Source organism: Colletotrichum graminicola, assembly GCF_000149035.1.
Source record: "Colletotrichum graminicola M1.001 genomic scaffold supercont1.23, whole genome shotgun sequence".
Lineage (NCBI taxonomy): Eukaryota > Fungi > Ascomycota > Sordariomycetes > Glomerellales > Glomerellaceae > Colletotrichum > Colletotrichum graminicola.
Window position 1 is genome coordinate 571521 of NW_007361027.1, and position 14786 is coordinate 586306.

The following is a 14786-nucleotide window of genomic DNA, read 5'->3' on the forward strand; positions in this document are numbered from 1 at the left end:
GATCGAGGGGGGCAAGAACGAAGAAGCGAGGGAAAGGGACGAGGGAAGAAGGAAGGGGGAGCTCGGCCGGGTGCTGTTTCCTATCTGCATGCCTGCCAGGTTCTCCCATTCTTTCGCTTTCGGGAACCCAGAAGGTACGACCTTGGCCTTCCGCCCCACATAGCCGAGCACCAGCACCGCGCCTGCAGCTCCTTCCTACACCTCGGTTTTGGTCTTTGGTCTTTGTAACCAACAGAGACGAGCAATTCACAAAGTCTTTTTTTTTTTTTTTTCCCTTTTTTTTTTCTGCAGCCCTTCACCCTGACTATACCTGTACTAAGAAGCTGGTCAAGGTATTAATTTTGTATTTGTGCAAAGGTGTAGAGGAGGACAACCTTGAGAGGTACGGTACACTCCCTCGCAACCTTGGCCCTTTTCAATCAGCCCAGATTCGCCAAATATCGGCCCATTTTAGCGAGCTGCCCCAGCCAGAGAGCACTTTCCTGCTGTTCCCTACAGTGGCCAACCACCTTCCCCCCGCAGAATCTGATAACCAAACGAACGAACCTATTCTCCGCACTCGACGAGACAGACGTCTGCACCTCATATTTTCGGCCACTTGAACCAAACCAGCCCGCGCACCACTCACTTACAGTTCTACCATCTTCAAGAGGTGCAAACCAAAAAAACCGAAGCCGCATGCACGGTCGCATGTAGTCTCCTCTAAGATGTCGACCGACGCTGCCAGCGCTCCAGTCCCGGAGCCTGTGACTGTGCCGGCGCAACCAGCCAAGACTGCCGACCACGACCAGGAGGAACCCGCGCTTGGTCAGATAGAATGTGCGAAGCCCGCCTTCCTCCACTCCCCACCCGACAGTAATAATGCGCACAAGTCGGAAGCCAGCGACTCGGAGCTCAGCGACCTCGACGAGGAGGCTGTTGACCCTTCTGCGACGGCGAAAGAAGATGAGACCCCTGTCGAGGACGACATTGGCGACGTCCTCCCGGATCACTGGTCCGGGACCGTCCCTGTCTTCAAGCCGACGATGCACCAGTTCAAGGACTTCAAGTTATTCGTACGCATTCCCTGTCTCCCAGTGCATCCCCTTCCTGTGCCATCCGTGACTGACTCCGAATGCGCTTGTAGATGACCAAGGTAGATCATTATGGAATGAAGTCTGGCATCGTCAAAATCATCCCTCCCTCCGAGTGGAAAGAATCCCTTCCGAGACTCGATGACCTAGTGAAGCAGATCAGGGTCAGGGAACCCATTAAGCAAGATATAATGGGGTCGAATGGAACATATCGACAAGTCAATATTCTCCATCAGCGATCCTATAACCTGCCGCAGTGGCGGCAGCTCTGCGACCAAAGCGAACATCAGCCCCCTGCGAGGCGAGGCGAGCGCCGAGCCAATGTCGAAAAGCCGAAGCCCCGATCCGCTGCCAGACCTCGCGCTGAGGCGAAATCGACCTCGTCCGGTTCTAAGAAGAAGGGGCGAGGTCGACCGCGGCGTGGGAAAGCCAAGGGCAAGAGCCAAGATGAGGAAAACGACGATCAAGAAGACGAGAAGCGCCCGATGACCCCGATATCACCTAAGCCAGACGCCGACGTTGAGGTGAAGAAAGAGGAGCTGGTCAACTCGGTGGAGGATCCGGGAATGGATGAAGAGGAAGAAGAAGAGCCACGCGCCTTGGGCAGAATGGGTCGTATGGGTGGCGTCAAGCCCGTAAAGCCGAAGACCCAGAGCGTCTCGGCTCGTCGGAAGTACAGTAAGAGAGAAGGCTCCGCAATGATCGACGAAAAAGCATTCGAGGATTTCGACTATCAGATGGACGTGTCTGACTATACGCCGGAGCGCTGCGAAGAGCTGGAGAGGATATATTGGAAAACCCTCACGTACGCCCCGCCGCTGTATGGCGCAGATCTCATGGGCACACTCTTCCACGAGTCAACGGAAATCTGGAATCTGAACAAGCTTCCAAACCTACTGGATGTTCTTGGCACAAAGGTTCCAGGTGTCAATACGGCCTACCTCTATTTGGGCATGTGGAAGGCCACATTTGCGTGGCACTTGGAGGACGTCGACCTCTACAGCATCAACTATCTTCACTTCGGCGCTCCGAAACAATGGTACAGCATCTCGCAGGCTGATGCTCGTCGTTTTGAAGCTGCCATGAAGAACATCTGGCCTACTGACGCCAAGGCTTGTGATCAATTCCTCCGCCACAAGGGATTCCTGATATCTCCATCACATCTGAAGCAGCACTACAACATCACAGTCAACAAGTGCGTCTCGTATCCAGGTGAATTTGTTGTCACGTATCCTTATGGTTACCACTCTGGCTACAACCTTGGTTACAACTGCGCCGAGGCTGTCAACTTTGCGCTTGATTCGTGGCTCCCCATGGGCAAGATCGCCAAGCGTTGCGAATGCGCCCAGGCACAGGACAGTGTTTGGGTCGATGTGTATGACATTGAACGAAAGCTGCGCGGCGAGCCGACTCCTGAGTACGAGGAGACCGAAGACGAAGAGGAAGACGAAGATGAGGACGAGGACGATGCCACTGGTCTTCCGTCGCCACCTGATAGCAATGGGGTTATAAAGCCTGCTCGGAAGCGGAAACGTGCGACTGGAGACAAGGATGGCGAGAGGAAGGTCAAGAAAATCCGCCTCAAGGTCAAAACGCGCGCGGAGCCAATCTGCTGCCTTTGTCCCAACGACATTCCCGGCTCAGAAATTTTGCCAACAGACGATGGCCGGAAAGCCCATCGTATGTGTGCACTTTACCTCCCCGAGACGTATATCGACACGGTAGACGACAAGGAGGTGATCGCCAACGTTGCCCACATCAGCAAGGAACGCCTGGACCTCAAGTGTCTCTACTGCCGATCCAAGAAGGGCGCCTGCTTCCAGTGTTCCCAGAAGAAATGTGCTCGAGCCTACCACGCAACTTGCGCGGCAGCGGCAGGAGTTTTCGTCGAAGAGGCAGAAGTTCCAGTCTTTGGTGAGGATGGAACCGAATACAAGGAGCAAGCGTTCGAGTTTAGTTGTCGTTTCCACCGCACCAAGCGTGACAGGAAGTACGATGGCGATGCCCTGGAAGATGACCTTCGCATCCGCAACGGTGCGGCAGCATTGAAGAAGGGAGAGATATGTCAGCTGCAGTACTTCAAAGGCGACATATTTGCTGGCGTTGTGGTGGAAAACCGCTCGGACGAGCAGATGCTGCTGCTCGATATTATTCCCAACGGGTATGGTTCTTCGAGTAGTTCGAATGAGCTAAGACTAACACAAACCAGTGATCGTTTCGAGGTTGAATGGAAATGGCTGCTGCTGCCCGACCCGTCCGACTTCCACCTCCCTAAAGCATCGCCCAAGGCAATCCCGATGCCGTCTTCGCAGAAAGCCAAGGACCAACTGAACGCGAAGCGTCCTGCTGACGAAATTCCCCGGAAGGACGCTCCTTTCGTCGAAGGTTACACGTGGGCAGAGTTTCACCCATGCGTCGAATGTGCCAACCCGAACCAGGCCAAGGTTGACCTGGAGAAAGAGAACCAAGTCTGGCACTACTTGGGCAAGACTTCGACGGAGGCGAAGGCGCAGTATTCCGAAGACCCTGTTAAAGAGCTGCATAACCCCAAGAGTAACTTCCTCGACACCATTCCGAAGCCCCCCAAGCCTGTCACTGCAAACACGACGCATCGTAGGGTGACCACTATCCCCTCTCAGCCGTCACCCGTAGCTACACCAGGACCGGTAATCCAGAATGAGCCCAAGTCAGAGAAGCCATACGTCTACAAACCGAGAAAGCCTGTTGAGACACACTACGCCGGCACGGGATCCTTTACCACCCAGAAGCTCACACCGACCGCCTCTCCCTCTCCAAGCCCTATGGGACAGCAGTTGCATTTTGGATCGGATCCCCGATACCCAGCAGCGGGTCCTCCATTCGTTCAGCAAAAGTTTATGCCTGATGTCCACCAGCAGTATGTCCCTCGCGCCAATCCTGCCGGACAAGGCTACCATCAAAGTCCGAATGCGCTGCCGAGGGTAAGCCCGTACCTTACACCGGGTTCGCAGCCGGTAGGTGGCGTGCGACCAACGCAGCAAACGTGGGCGACGCCGACGCCGACGCAGAGCTCCAAGCCGCAACTTCCGCATGGCGGCTCGCATGGTTCGGGTCAGCAGACTCACCGCAGGTATTCGGCTGCACCCACGCCTTCCGTCGCCATGAAGTACGCCTTCTTCCAAGTACACCACAACAGGTCAGAACTCCACAGCTCCACCCCGTTTTTTTTCTTTCCTTTTTTTTTTTTTTTTTCCAATGGTACTTACACCTTTCCCAGAGACTCGAAGACGTACCGAACCCCATACGCGCCTTGGGGCGGTTTTACCAACGGGTATGAAGGCAATTTGCGAGCTCATCTCATGCGAACGTCTCCAGACGCATTTTTCAAGAACCGACAGGGAGGTGCCTCGACACCAAACCCACCCGCTCGTCCACAGGCGCCAGGTTTCAGTGGGCCCTACTTTAATACACTGACAAATACAATGCCCCAAGGCTCTATCGACATATACGGCGTGAAAACAACAGCTCCGTCGTACTCGTCGCCCGCCCAACAGACGTCTCAGGATAGCGCAAGACCGCAATATTCCGCATCAATGTCTCCGTCTCCCGTAGCGAACGGCGCTCAGTCCGCATCCAACGGTCATGGAAATGCTTGGCATGCGCAGCAGTCACATTCGACGCCGCTACATCCAGCAATCCGGCCACAGTACGGAACTTGGACAAATCAGCCTCAATACTCTGCACAATCTCCGTCTCAACCAGCGCAGCAGCAGTTCCCGCAGCCACCTTCGCAACAATCACACCCTGCTGGTCCTGCTACTCAACCTCCACCGAGCCAGGCAAAACCGCAAGTCGCAGCAAAGCCTGCTGCGCCAAAGGTTCAATACAAGGTAAAATCACTTCATGAGTCTCATCGTAGCCTCTTATTTGATCCCAAACTAACCGCACCATAGATTCCCGAGAAACAAACCCCAGTCCCTCTGCCGGCCAAGTACCTTGCAGCCATGGGCAAGCGGCCCTCGACTACTACCCCGTCCAAGGCCAGTTCGCAAAAAGCTGGGGCGAAGTCGCAGGACGTCGATCCATCTCATACTTCTGGCCCGGCTAAAGACTTTGCCCGCGGCACGCCAGCACCCCAGAATCATTCGAGCCTGATCAACACTCCCTCGCAGTCAGCGACGACCTCAGATGGTTCCATGACGCAGCAGGCGCCTCGGGACCCTCAGACCCCTGTACCGGTACCGCACACGCCCGCGCCAACCAGCACTTCTCGGATGCCATTCACAAATCGGTCCTTGACTACGGCATTCCCTCGACAGCCAGTTCAGCTCAACCAGCCCCCTCATAATTATACCCAGGCCTTCACGACACCATCAGTCCAGCAGCACTTCTCAGGGCCCGCGAGGCAGCCCCCTTCTGAGCATCATACTTTGAACCCAGCAGAGATTTTGGCACAAATTGCCACGCAGCCACGTATGAACCCACCAACGCCTACGACACCTTCGAACCAGTCGATGCCGTCGCCGGGGTCACAGGCCACTGGTGTGCCACCTTACCAGAACCATGGATCGTGTTGGGGGGCAGCGCAGCAGGCGAGGCAACAGCCAGCATATCAGCCACAGGGCTATGCGCATCCGCCAGGCCAACACGCGGCGCCTGTACAGCACCAAAACCAAACACAGTACCAGCAGCACCAGCAGCACCAGCCGAACCAGCCGGGACCTATGCAGAACACGACTCCGCATTACTCATCGTCGCGAGCTCCTGAGGGAGAAGTGCCTCTTCCAGAAGTCCCGGCGGACTCGGCAGCGCTCGTGGAGAGGATGATGCAGAACCTCCGCCGTGCCGCATTTCAAGGCTGATCCAGCGGAGGTGCTACCACACGGCACATGCCCATGATCATACTTTTCTATATTACCCACACGAAGTAGCACCTACCGTTTCATGACACAGGAGCAAATTGTTGTAAGGCAAGGGAAACGAAAAGTCAAGACGATGGAGGAATAAAAAGGAGAAATGAGACATGTACGGTACGAGGACATGCATCGGGTTACCTGGGTTTACGGCGTTTGGAGGGGTTTATTTCTCGCATCCTGTTGCCCGCCCGAGGTTCCTTGGGGGCAGGCATGGAAGGGCGAACGGATGAGTGTGATTTCTTTGCAAAGCGTGAATTAGTTCGGAAACGAGAGGATGAACTGGACAGATCAGCTGGGGTGTATGCTGCCTGGCGTCCCGAGTGTATACATAAATGAATCTGTCAGTCTCACTTTCCCATGCTGGCACGTCCCGGTTCCTTCTTGTCAAGTACTGTGTCTGCACCCGTCTGGGAGGCGCCCGTCCCACTCGCTCGCATTCGCCCAACGACAGGGTCTGCGGTGACGTCCCATGACGTTTACTTCATCATCACAAGCTGGCCCGCGCAGTTTAGCCTCCGACATGACAACGGTAAAACGCAATTTTGATTTTTGTTCTCACAAAACTAGCTTTCATCCGAGCTGGCTACAGCCTGGCTGCCCTGTACGGCCTCTCTACTCTGTCGGGCTCCACTATCCCTCCATCATGGATTCACGCGTACTTGTTGGCGACGAGCCACTCTTTCAGCTTCTCGGCGTCACGCTCGCGGTAGGCAGCGCGACCGCGAATCTTGTCCTTGACGGTCTCGAGGGTACGACTGAAGGCGCTCGTGTCCTTGTCGGCGAAGAAGGCCTCAATGTCGTTGACGGTAGCGAAGTCGGTGAACTTGCTAAGCGAGACCTGGATGAAACGGTCGACGACGATGGGGTTACCGAGCTTGGCGACGCAGGCATCCCAGTTGGCCTTGACGTAATCCCACTGCAGCTGGCGGGAGGCTGAGTTGCCGGCGAGGGCGGAGCCGAGGGTGTGCATATCGGCGGCGGGGACCGAGTCCGAAGCGGGAGCGGGCGGGGATTTGTTGAAGAGGAAGGGGAGGAGGGTCTTCTCGATGATTTCAGGGTCGCGAACGAAGCCGAGATTGGAGAGGCAAATGTCCTTGCCGTCGATGGCCGGAGTGGTGAACCACTCCTTCTTGAGGGCCTCGACGGCACGGGCAGTGTCGTTCTTGATGGCGACGCGGAAGACGGGGGTCCGGAGAGCCGGATGCAAGGGGTTGGACTCGGGGGACTCGACCCAGGCGTTGAAGCGCTTGGTGGCCTCCTCGGTTACGCTGTGTTGTTCTTTTGTCAGTCTCGAGCAGTGAGGCACGTAGGATTAGCATGGACTTACCCAGCGTGGCCGTTAACACCGGCAGTCACGAGGACTCTCTTGCGCAGAAGACCGTCAAGGTAGCTCTCGTCCTCGGGGAAGTCCCAGCCCATCTTGGCGACAACGTCGTTGATAAGCTTCAGGGTGAAGGCCTCGAGGCCCTTCTTGATGGTCTCGTCGTCGCTGAAGATAGACTTGACGAGGGCGATGGAGTCAAGGACCTGGCTCCACACGAGGTAGTTATCCTCCTTGGCGAAGCCCTGGACGAAGGACAGCAGGGCAGCGGTGGTGCCGTAGCCGGAGAAGGCGAGGTCGGCTGCCGAGCCGATGATGGCGATTTTGTCCTCGGTGCTGAGGCGGTCGAGCTGCTGGCCGAGCTTCAGAAGGCGTTCAGGCGGGTAGTTGACACGGTAGAAGCCGGAGGCGCCCGAGTTGAGCTTGTAGAACTCGTTGTCGATGTCGCGGATCGTGTCCTCCTTCTTCTCCAGGGACAGCGACGTGATGCCCTTGGCGCCGACCTTGCCCTCGAGCTCGAGCGGAATCCACCAAGTGGTCTCGTCGTCCTCGGGTTTGACATCGCCCGTGGACAGGAAGCGGGACTGCTTGACAGAGATCTGGCCGGGCTCCTCGGCAACAGTTAGCACGGGGTGGCCGATCTTGGAGATCCAGGGGCCCATGAGCTTGTTGACTTCCTTGCCGGAGGCCTCAGTAAGGGCATCCCACAGCTCCTTGGTCTTGGCATTGCCGTACTGGTGGGCCTTGAGGTAGTTGGACACGCCCTTGAGGAAGGTGTCGACGCCGAGGTGGTTGGCGAGCATGCGGATCGCCGAGCAGCCCTTGAGGTAGCTGATGTGATCGAAGATCTGGTTGACGTCGAGGGCGTCCTTGACGGGCACGTGGATGGCGTGGCTGGCGCGGATGCCGTCAAGCTTAAAGGCCATCTCCATACCCTCGTTGACGAACTGAGACCAAACCTGCCACTCCGGGTGGAGGTAATCGGTCGCGTGCCATCCGACCCAGGTGGCGAATCCCTCGTTGAGCCAAAGCTCGTCCCACCAGTCCATGGTGACGAGGTTGCCGAACCACTGGTGGGCCAGCTCGTGGGCGACGACGTAGGCGACGCGGTTGCGGTACCTCGCCTCGGACGTCTTCTCGTCGAAGAGGACGGCGGTGGTGCGGTAGGTGACGAGGCCCCAGTTCTCCATGGCGCCGTGGGTGAACTCGTGGACGGCGAGCAGGTCGGCCTTGGGGAGGGGGTACTCGATGCCGAAGATGTCGGAGAAGAAGTCGATGATGCGGGGCGCGTGCCACAGGGCCCAGCGGCCCTGCTCCTTGAGACCACGGGTAGTGTAAACGCGGACGGGCAGCTGCTTGCCGTTGTAGCGGCGCTCAGTGAAGTCTTCGACGTACTCGAAGTCACCGACGGCCCAAGCGAGGAGGTAAGTGCTCATCTTGGGGCTGGTCTCGAAGGAGACGAGTTGCCAGCCGTCCTTGGTCTTCTTGGTGTCCTTGACGGGCATGTTGCTAAGGGCGACCTGGTCATCGGGGATCTCAATCTCGAAGTCGAAAGTAGCCTTGAGATTGGGCTCGTCGAAGCAAGGGAAGGCGCGGCGGGCGTCACAAGACTCGAACTGGGTGCTGAACATGTAATGCCACTCGTCGTCGCGGGGCACCGACTTGGCGGGCTCGACGGTGGGCTTGTACTTGCTGCGGTAGAAGCCGGCCATCTCGTTGTTGATGATTCCCTCGAACTCGATGGTGAGGAGGGCCTTCTGGGCCTGGGGGATCTCCTCGTCAAAGGTGATGGTGGCGCGCTGCTGCTTATCGGCGTAGCTGAAGTTGGAGGTCTCCCATGATTGCGTCGACTTTGTGTGACCGACGGTGATCTTTGCGCTGAGAAGCTTGATCTCGAGGGCATTGAGGACGATTTCCTTGGTGGACTTAATAACTTCGGCGTCGATGCTGTAGGAAGGCCACGGGAGTCAGCAAGGAAGGAGTTCGCGCATCGGAGATTGCCTGAATTGGAGCTGGAGCTGGAGCTGGAGCTTGAGCTTGAGCTGGGGCGAGGGTTGCAGATGAGGGGCAGAGGGATGTGGATTCTTACGTCACGGATCCCTTGTACGTCCAGTCCTTGAAGTTGAGGTCACGCAGCGACAGGACGTAGTGGGAGGGCCGAATGGACTCGGGGAGGACTTCGCGATCAGCCATGTTGCCTACTCTGCTGGCGTACAGGGCCTTGTCGGATGTGGTGATGGTCGAACAGTAGTTGCGGCAGCTCCAGTGGTGGGAAGGTGCGGGGAAGGGAGAAGAGGGTCGCCTGCGGCTGCTGAGATGGCGAGGAAGTTTTGTGTCAGTTCAAGGACAAAGAAAGACCGAGACACGCTGTTGATGGACAAGAGGAATGGGGAAGGCAGAAGAAAAAGCCGAGGTAGAGCTCCACAAGTGTGGCCTTCCTACTTGGGATTATTCACAAGGCAGCGGCAATGGTGGGGGGAGATGGTGTCTTTTTTTCTTTTCTTTGGCGATAGAAGAGAGAGAGAGAGAGAGGTGTGAGAGATGGTGGATCAATCAATGGTGATGCTCCGAGGTGAGGGGCAACGAGGGGCAGACAATGGTCCCTGCATGGGTCAGGTCGGTTGGTTAAAGTGGTATGTCTCTAGGCCCGGCCACTCATGAGTAAGCTTGGTTGGCGGGTGCCCACCAATATGAACTCATTACCCAGATATTGGCCACTGATACCTTCCGCTATGGGTATGTAGGTAGGTTCGGCTTTGTAAACTCTTGCACAGAAAGAGAGACCAGTGCCTTCTTCCGAGAATCGCTAAGCCTTTGCTATCCGTTATGGAGCCCAAAAATGCGTGGGAGAGGAAGGATTCGGGGGGTTACGTGTGTGTGTGGATGTGTGGAAGGATGGAAAAGACAATGAGAGCCACATGACATACCTCGCAGCAACGAAGCCATGGCGACCGATCCTCCCTACGATCGGGGCATACGAGAGAAAGTTGGTAGCTTTGGCAGTGGCGGTGGCAGTGGCAGCGGTCCCGATGACGGATGTTCCTGAGAAACGACTCGTGAAACAGATGTTATACGAAGATGAAGTGAAGGGCGAAGCCGGGTCGCCAAGTGGTTGTACAGAAAAGGGGGTAAACAGTGGTGATGCAGAGCTGTGGTGGGTGAGACGACGAATGGCGGGAATCCCACGCGCCGCCCACGACCGCCCGGCCAGCAGCTGCCCGATTGGGTTCATCCTTCCTTGCTCTCTCTCTTTCTCTCGCGCGTGCGGAAGGCCCGCAAGCCGTGAAAGCCGTGAAAGGCGGAAACGCTACAGCTCTATATGGTCTAGAGCTAGCTGTGTGGGTTGGAGGCAGGCTGTATGCAGTCAATCGACCTCTCTGGCTGGCCATTGTCCTGAATGATTGGGGGGACATGGGAAAATCTCTGCCAGCTGCGTCGTCCCAGGAGCCCAGCGCGTCAACTCGGCTGGTTCCGCGCGGGTGTTAGTTGTTTGGGAGGGAGGGGGCAGAAAACGGGGCTACATAGCAGCTAACCATGCATGCATGCAGGCATGGCTGTGGTGGCTTATGCTCAATATATACGGACCTACACTCGCCCAGTATTCGTACACACATCACCATTATCATCGTTATCATTCTTGGACTACTCCGTACACAACACTGCCCTGGGAAACTCACTTGAACAGTAAAAGCTAATCTGAAATTGAATAACCAATGCTTACTTTCCGTTTGTACGTCATATTCATTGTGTGAAGCGTCCCATGCTCGTTTCCAAATACCCGCTAACGCTTCCCCGGCACCTCTTCATCAAGTTGATGTCTTCATGTATGTGTGCGCCTCCTGTCGTCGTCCATCAGGCAGCAGAGTCCATCCCATTGATGAGCCCGCCCAAAGTTCAACGCTTGAAACAATGCTATCGAAATGTATCGAGACCAACCCGTTCACCCGTAACTCCTGTCCCATCCGAGCCCCGAACAAGTACATCGTCACGTCGTCAAGAAAGTCCTGGAGTATGCTTCCTCCCCATCCTCACTCATCCTCTACCCGTATATCGTATCATGCATGCATGCGCCCACCCATATGTGCTCTTCATCGTAACCTCAAGACGGGCTTCCGTTGCCCGCCCCGTCTTCCGCTGCCACCTTGGCCGCCACTTGGTTCCACCACGACCCGTGAGCCGCTCTGTCCACGGCCCCGACCTTGGAGATCTCGTCTAGCATCTCTCGAACCTGCACCGCAAATTCGGCTAGGCCCAGCCCGGCCAGCTTCTCGTGCGCCGTCGTCGCCGCGTTGAGCTTCTCCTTGGCCGATCCTGCCGTCAGTCTGGTATTCATGTGGCCTCGGAGACGGGCCAGGAGAAGTCGCAACACCGGCTCCGTCGGTTCGACGCTCTTCCTCATCGAGTCTTGGCTCGCGTTGAGCACCTTGGTCACCAACGCCTTTAGGTGCGTCTTGGTTGCAGCTGGCATAGACCGACCGCCCTCGAGCGCCGCCATGACGCCCTGCACGATTGAACCCATGTTCTCGTGGTCCGCCTCGAGAACCGCTGTGATGCGCGTTGCCTCCGTCTTCCATGGTGTGCGTACGTCCCGCTTGAGAAGATTCTTGCACTGTAGCAGGATGGCTCCCGTCGTGACAATTCGCTGCGAGGCCAGGGATAACCGCGTCATCCGCTTGTAGTCCAGGCCCAGCATCTCGGGTACCGTACCGACGGCGATGGGTGCGGGCTGGGTAAAACAGTCAACAAGCAGCTGTGCGTAAATCTTGTCGTCTGTTGGCCGGGACCTTGGGTGGTTGATACCCTCGGGATCCCGTTTGCGGGCTTCGGCCAGGACCTTGGAGCGTGCTGCTCGCCACGCCACCTCTGCAGCGTCCAATCCGTGCTGCCCCGTCTCCAAGGCGGCGGCGAACCTCCTCTTCTCGTACTCGGGAGCAGACTCGATGAGCTGCGGTGCTGCCGTCGAGAACATGTAGTTGACGTAGTCGCAGAGCATCAGATCAACAAACTCCGTCAGCGCCTCGACCCGGTCAACCAAGCTTCCGTTCTGGAGCTTGTTATCGACCAAGTCCTTGACCTCGTCATCGCGGAAAGGCGCACACAACTTGGGCAGGAGAGACGCCATGGAGACGAAGAACTTTTCGTAAGAGAAACTGCCGATCTGGAACTGGCGCTCCGCCACCTCCGTGTCCAATATCTCGCCGATTGTGTTGTGCATGTATGCGCCTGCCTTCACTAGCCGCTGCAGGTTGTCTTTGAAGTACCTCATCATAACGATGAAGTAGCCAAAGCTGGCGCCAAGGTTGTCTTCCTCCATACTAGCTCGCATGCCTGCGAACAGGGGTATTTGAAGAGCAGTACGGTGCTCCCGATACTCGCTGGCTGGAATACGGTACTCTCGGTTGATGGCAAGCTCATGAACCACAATCCTGTTGTCGGGCAGCAGGCCACTGAAGCCGGGTTTCATCTCAATGGGTTGCGGATTCGTGTGTCCCTTGGCCGGCGTCGGCGGCGGCGTTAGCGTCTGCAACTCGGGAGACACGAGACTCTCGGCAGTGGCAGAGGCCTCCCCCGCAGCGTTCTCTGCAACGCGGGGCTTCATGTCGCCAGTGGGTTTCTTGGCCGCCCGCGCCTTGCGTGCTTTGCGGACGGCGTCTGCAATCATCTTCTTGCCCCTCTCCTGACCGGCGAGTTTCTTGATCCGCACAATGAGCTGGACTTGGTTGCTCTTGATGCTCTCCCGATACTGCTCTGCGGCAGCGTCGTCGGTGCTTTCCTGGACCGTCTGCAAGATCATGTCCAGCTCAACAAACTGTAAGAGCATCAGCTGCACGAGGGACTCTGAATCGCGAGACTTCCAGGCGAGGAACGCGTTGTAAAAAGTGGCGTAAATCTCGGGCAGTGCAATGCGCAGAGTTGGCGGGGGGGTGCAGTTATTGGCAGCGGTCAGCCGTGACATGATATTCTCGAAAGATATTAGGAGATCTCGGGCTTTCGTCACGAGGTCCTGCAGCTGAGGATTAGCAAGGTCGTTACGGGGCAACGGTTGAGGCTGCGATGATCCAACCTGTTCCCTGTCCCCCGTGCCGTCCTTGTTGCTCAGGACCTGGGTGGGATGACCCAAGATGAGGAAAGCGCTGAGGAATGTACGGACGGCGGCCATCTCATCGACAGACCCTGTCTCGCCCTCCTGCAAACCGCAGATGCGCAGGACGCGGGCGGTGCGTACGAGAACCTTCTCCTGACCCAAGAGCTCCAGGACCTCATCAAAGGACGTATCCCGCACACCTTCAATGGTAAGCCCTAGTTCGGAGAACTCGGCGACGGCCTTCTTCCTCATGAGGCCCTTCCACCACCATTGCAGCCTTGCGGCCGCGTCGTGCTCACTCAGCAGCGGGGTGTCATCACTTTCGGCCGCGTTCGATGACGTCTCGGTTGGCTTCCGCGACATCAAACTCTGGCCTCGCGCCCTCTTGGTAGCATTACGGTTCTTGAGCTCCACCCGCCGGCGTTCGGCCTCGGCCAGGCGCTCCTCCATCTGTATGCGGAGCTTGACGAGCTCGCGTTCCCTCTTATCCTTCATGGTCTCGGCCACAGCCTTGGCCCTCTTGACCTCCTCGGCACAAGATGCAACTATTTCGGCCAGGTTCTTCTCGCGGGCTTGCTGAGCAGCCAAGGCTCGTTCTTCGGAGAGGGAGGTATCGCGGTGGGTGGCCTTGGCCATGGCGGCTCTCAGGCGAACCTTTTCAGCATGGGCAGCTCGATCGGCGAGCCGTGCTTTTCGATCTTCGAGGAAGGACGTGCGCCGGAGGTGCTGTGCGATTTGCTTGCTCTGAGGGGCACCATGACGATTGAAGGCCTGGGTCGAGGAGCAGCGGGAATGTGCAGAGGAGATGGAGTTGCGGCGTGACGAGGCGGCAGAGTCCTTGCGACGAGCCTGAGACGGACGGTAGAAGCGGGCGGCGATGTGCGGAGGCGGGGTGAAGATGCGGCCATCATCTGCATCTTCTATGTCATCGTCGGAGGTCGGGGGCATGGACAAGTCGACATCTGCTGCATCCATGTTTGATGATGGCGAGCCGACCGACTCCTCCAGGTTGCGCGAAGGGTCGGTGAGGTCTGCCGAAGGGCGACGCATATCGACGGCGTGCCTGGCGTGCTTGTTTCGGGGGTTCGAGCGGTTGTTGTTTCGCAGGCGTGAATGCAGACAATGTGGGTCTCGGAGGTGCGAACCGATAGTCGTACGTACTCGTGGGGGTTGTGAGGGCCTTATAGGATGTGAAAGTTCAATATAGTTCGAGGAGTGAATCGGGAATGAGGGCCGCAGGTGGTGGTGGTGGTGGTAGTAGCGGCGGTAGTGGTGGTGGTTATTGTTACGAAGCAGACTCGCTGCGTAGGTGGATCGGCAAAAGGACTAAAGCCTGGATGGGGAAAAGCATCGACAAGCGAATGTGCTTCTGGCAGCGGCTGACAATGACAACAACAAAAGGGATGTTGCGA

General features: G+C 57.1%; 3 protein-coding genes across 3 annotated transcripts; 1 reads left to right on the plus strand and 2 right to left on the minus strand.

Moving 5' to 3' along the window:
- Window positions 1-707: 707 nt before the first annotated feature.
- Window positions 708-5914, plus strand: GLRG_06337 (JmjC domain-containing protein; the record flags this gene model as incomplete). The annotated part of the gene is made up of 5 exons (XM_008097022.1): window positions 708-1055; window positions 1127-3234; window positions 3283-4248; window positions 4330-4942; window positions 5006-5914. The coding sequence occupies 5 exons, from the start codon at window positions 708-710 to the stop codon at window positions 5912-5914; spliced, it is 4944 nt and encodes a 1647-aa protein (XP_008095213.1).
- A 703-nt stretch (window positions 5915-6617) lies between these two features.
- GLRG_06338 (peptidase family M1) lies at window positions 6618-9482 on the minus strand (the record flags this gene model as incomplete). Its single annotated transcript, XM_008097023.1, has 3 exons — window positions 6618-7236; window positions 7296-9236; window positions 9379-9482. The coding sequence occupies 3 exons, from the start codon at window positions 9480-9482 to the stop codon at window positions 6618-6620; spliced, it is 2664 nt and encodes an 887-aa protein (XP_008095214.1).
- Window positions 9483-11388: 1906 nt separating this feature from the next.
- GLRG_06339 (IQ calmodulin-binding domain-containing family protein) lies at window positions 11389-14424 on the minus strand (the record flags this gene model as incomplete). Its single annotated transcript, XM_008097024.1, has 1 exon — window positions 11389-14424. One exon carries the CDS (start codon window positions 14422-14424, stop codon window positions 11389-11391), a length of 3036 nt encoding a protein of 1011 aa, XP_008095215.1.
- Window positions 14425-14786: the final 362 nt, after the last annotated feature.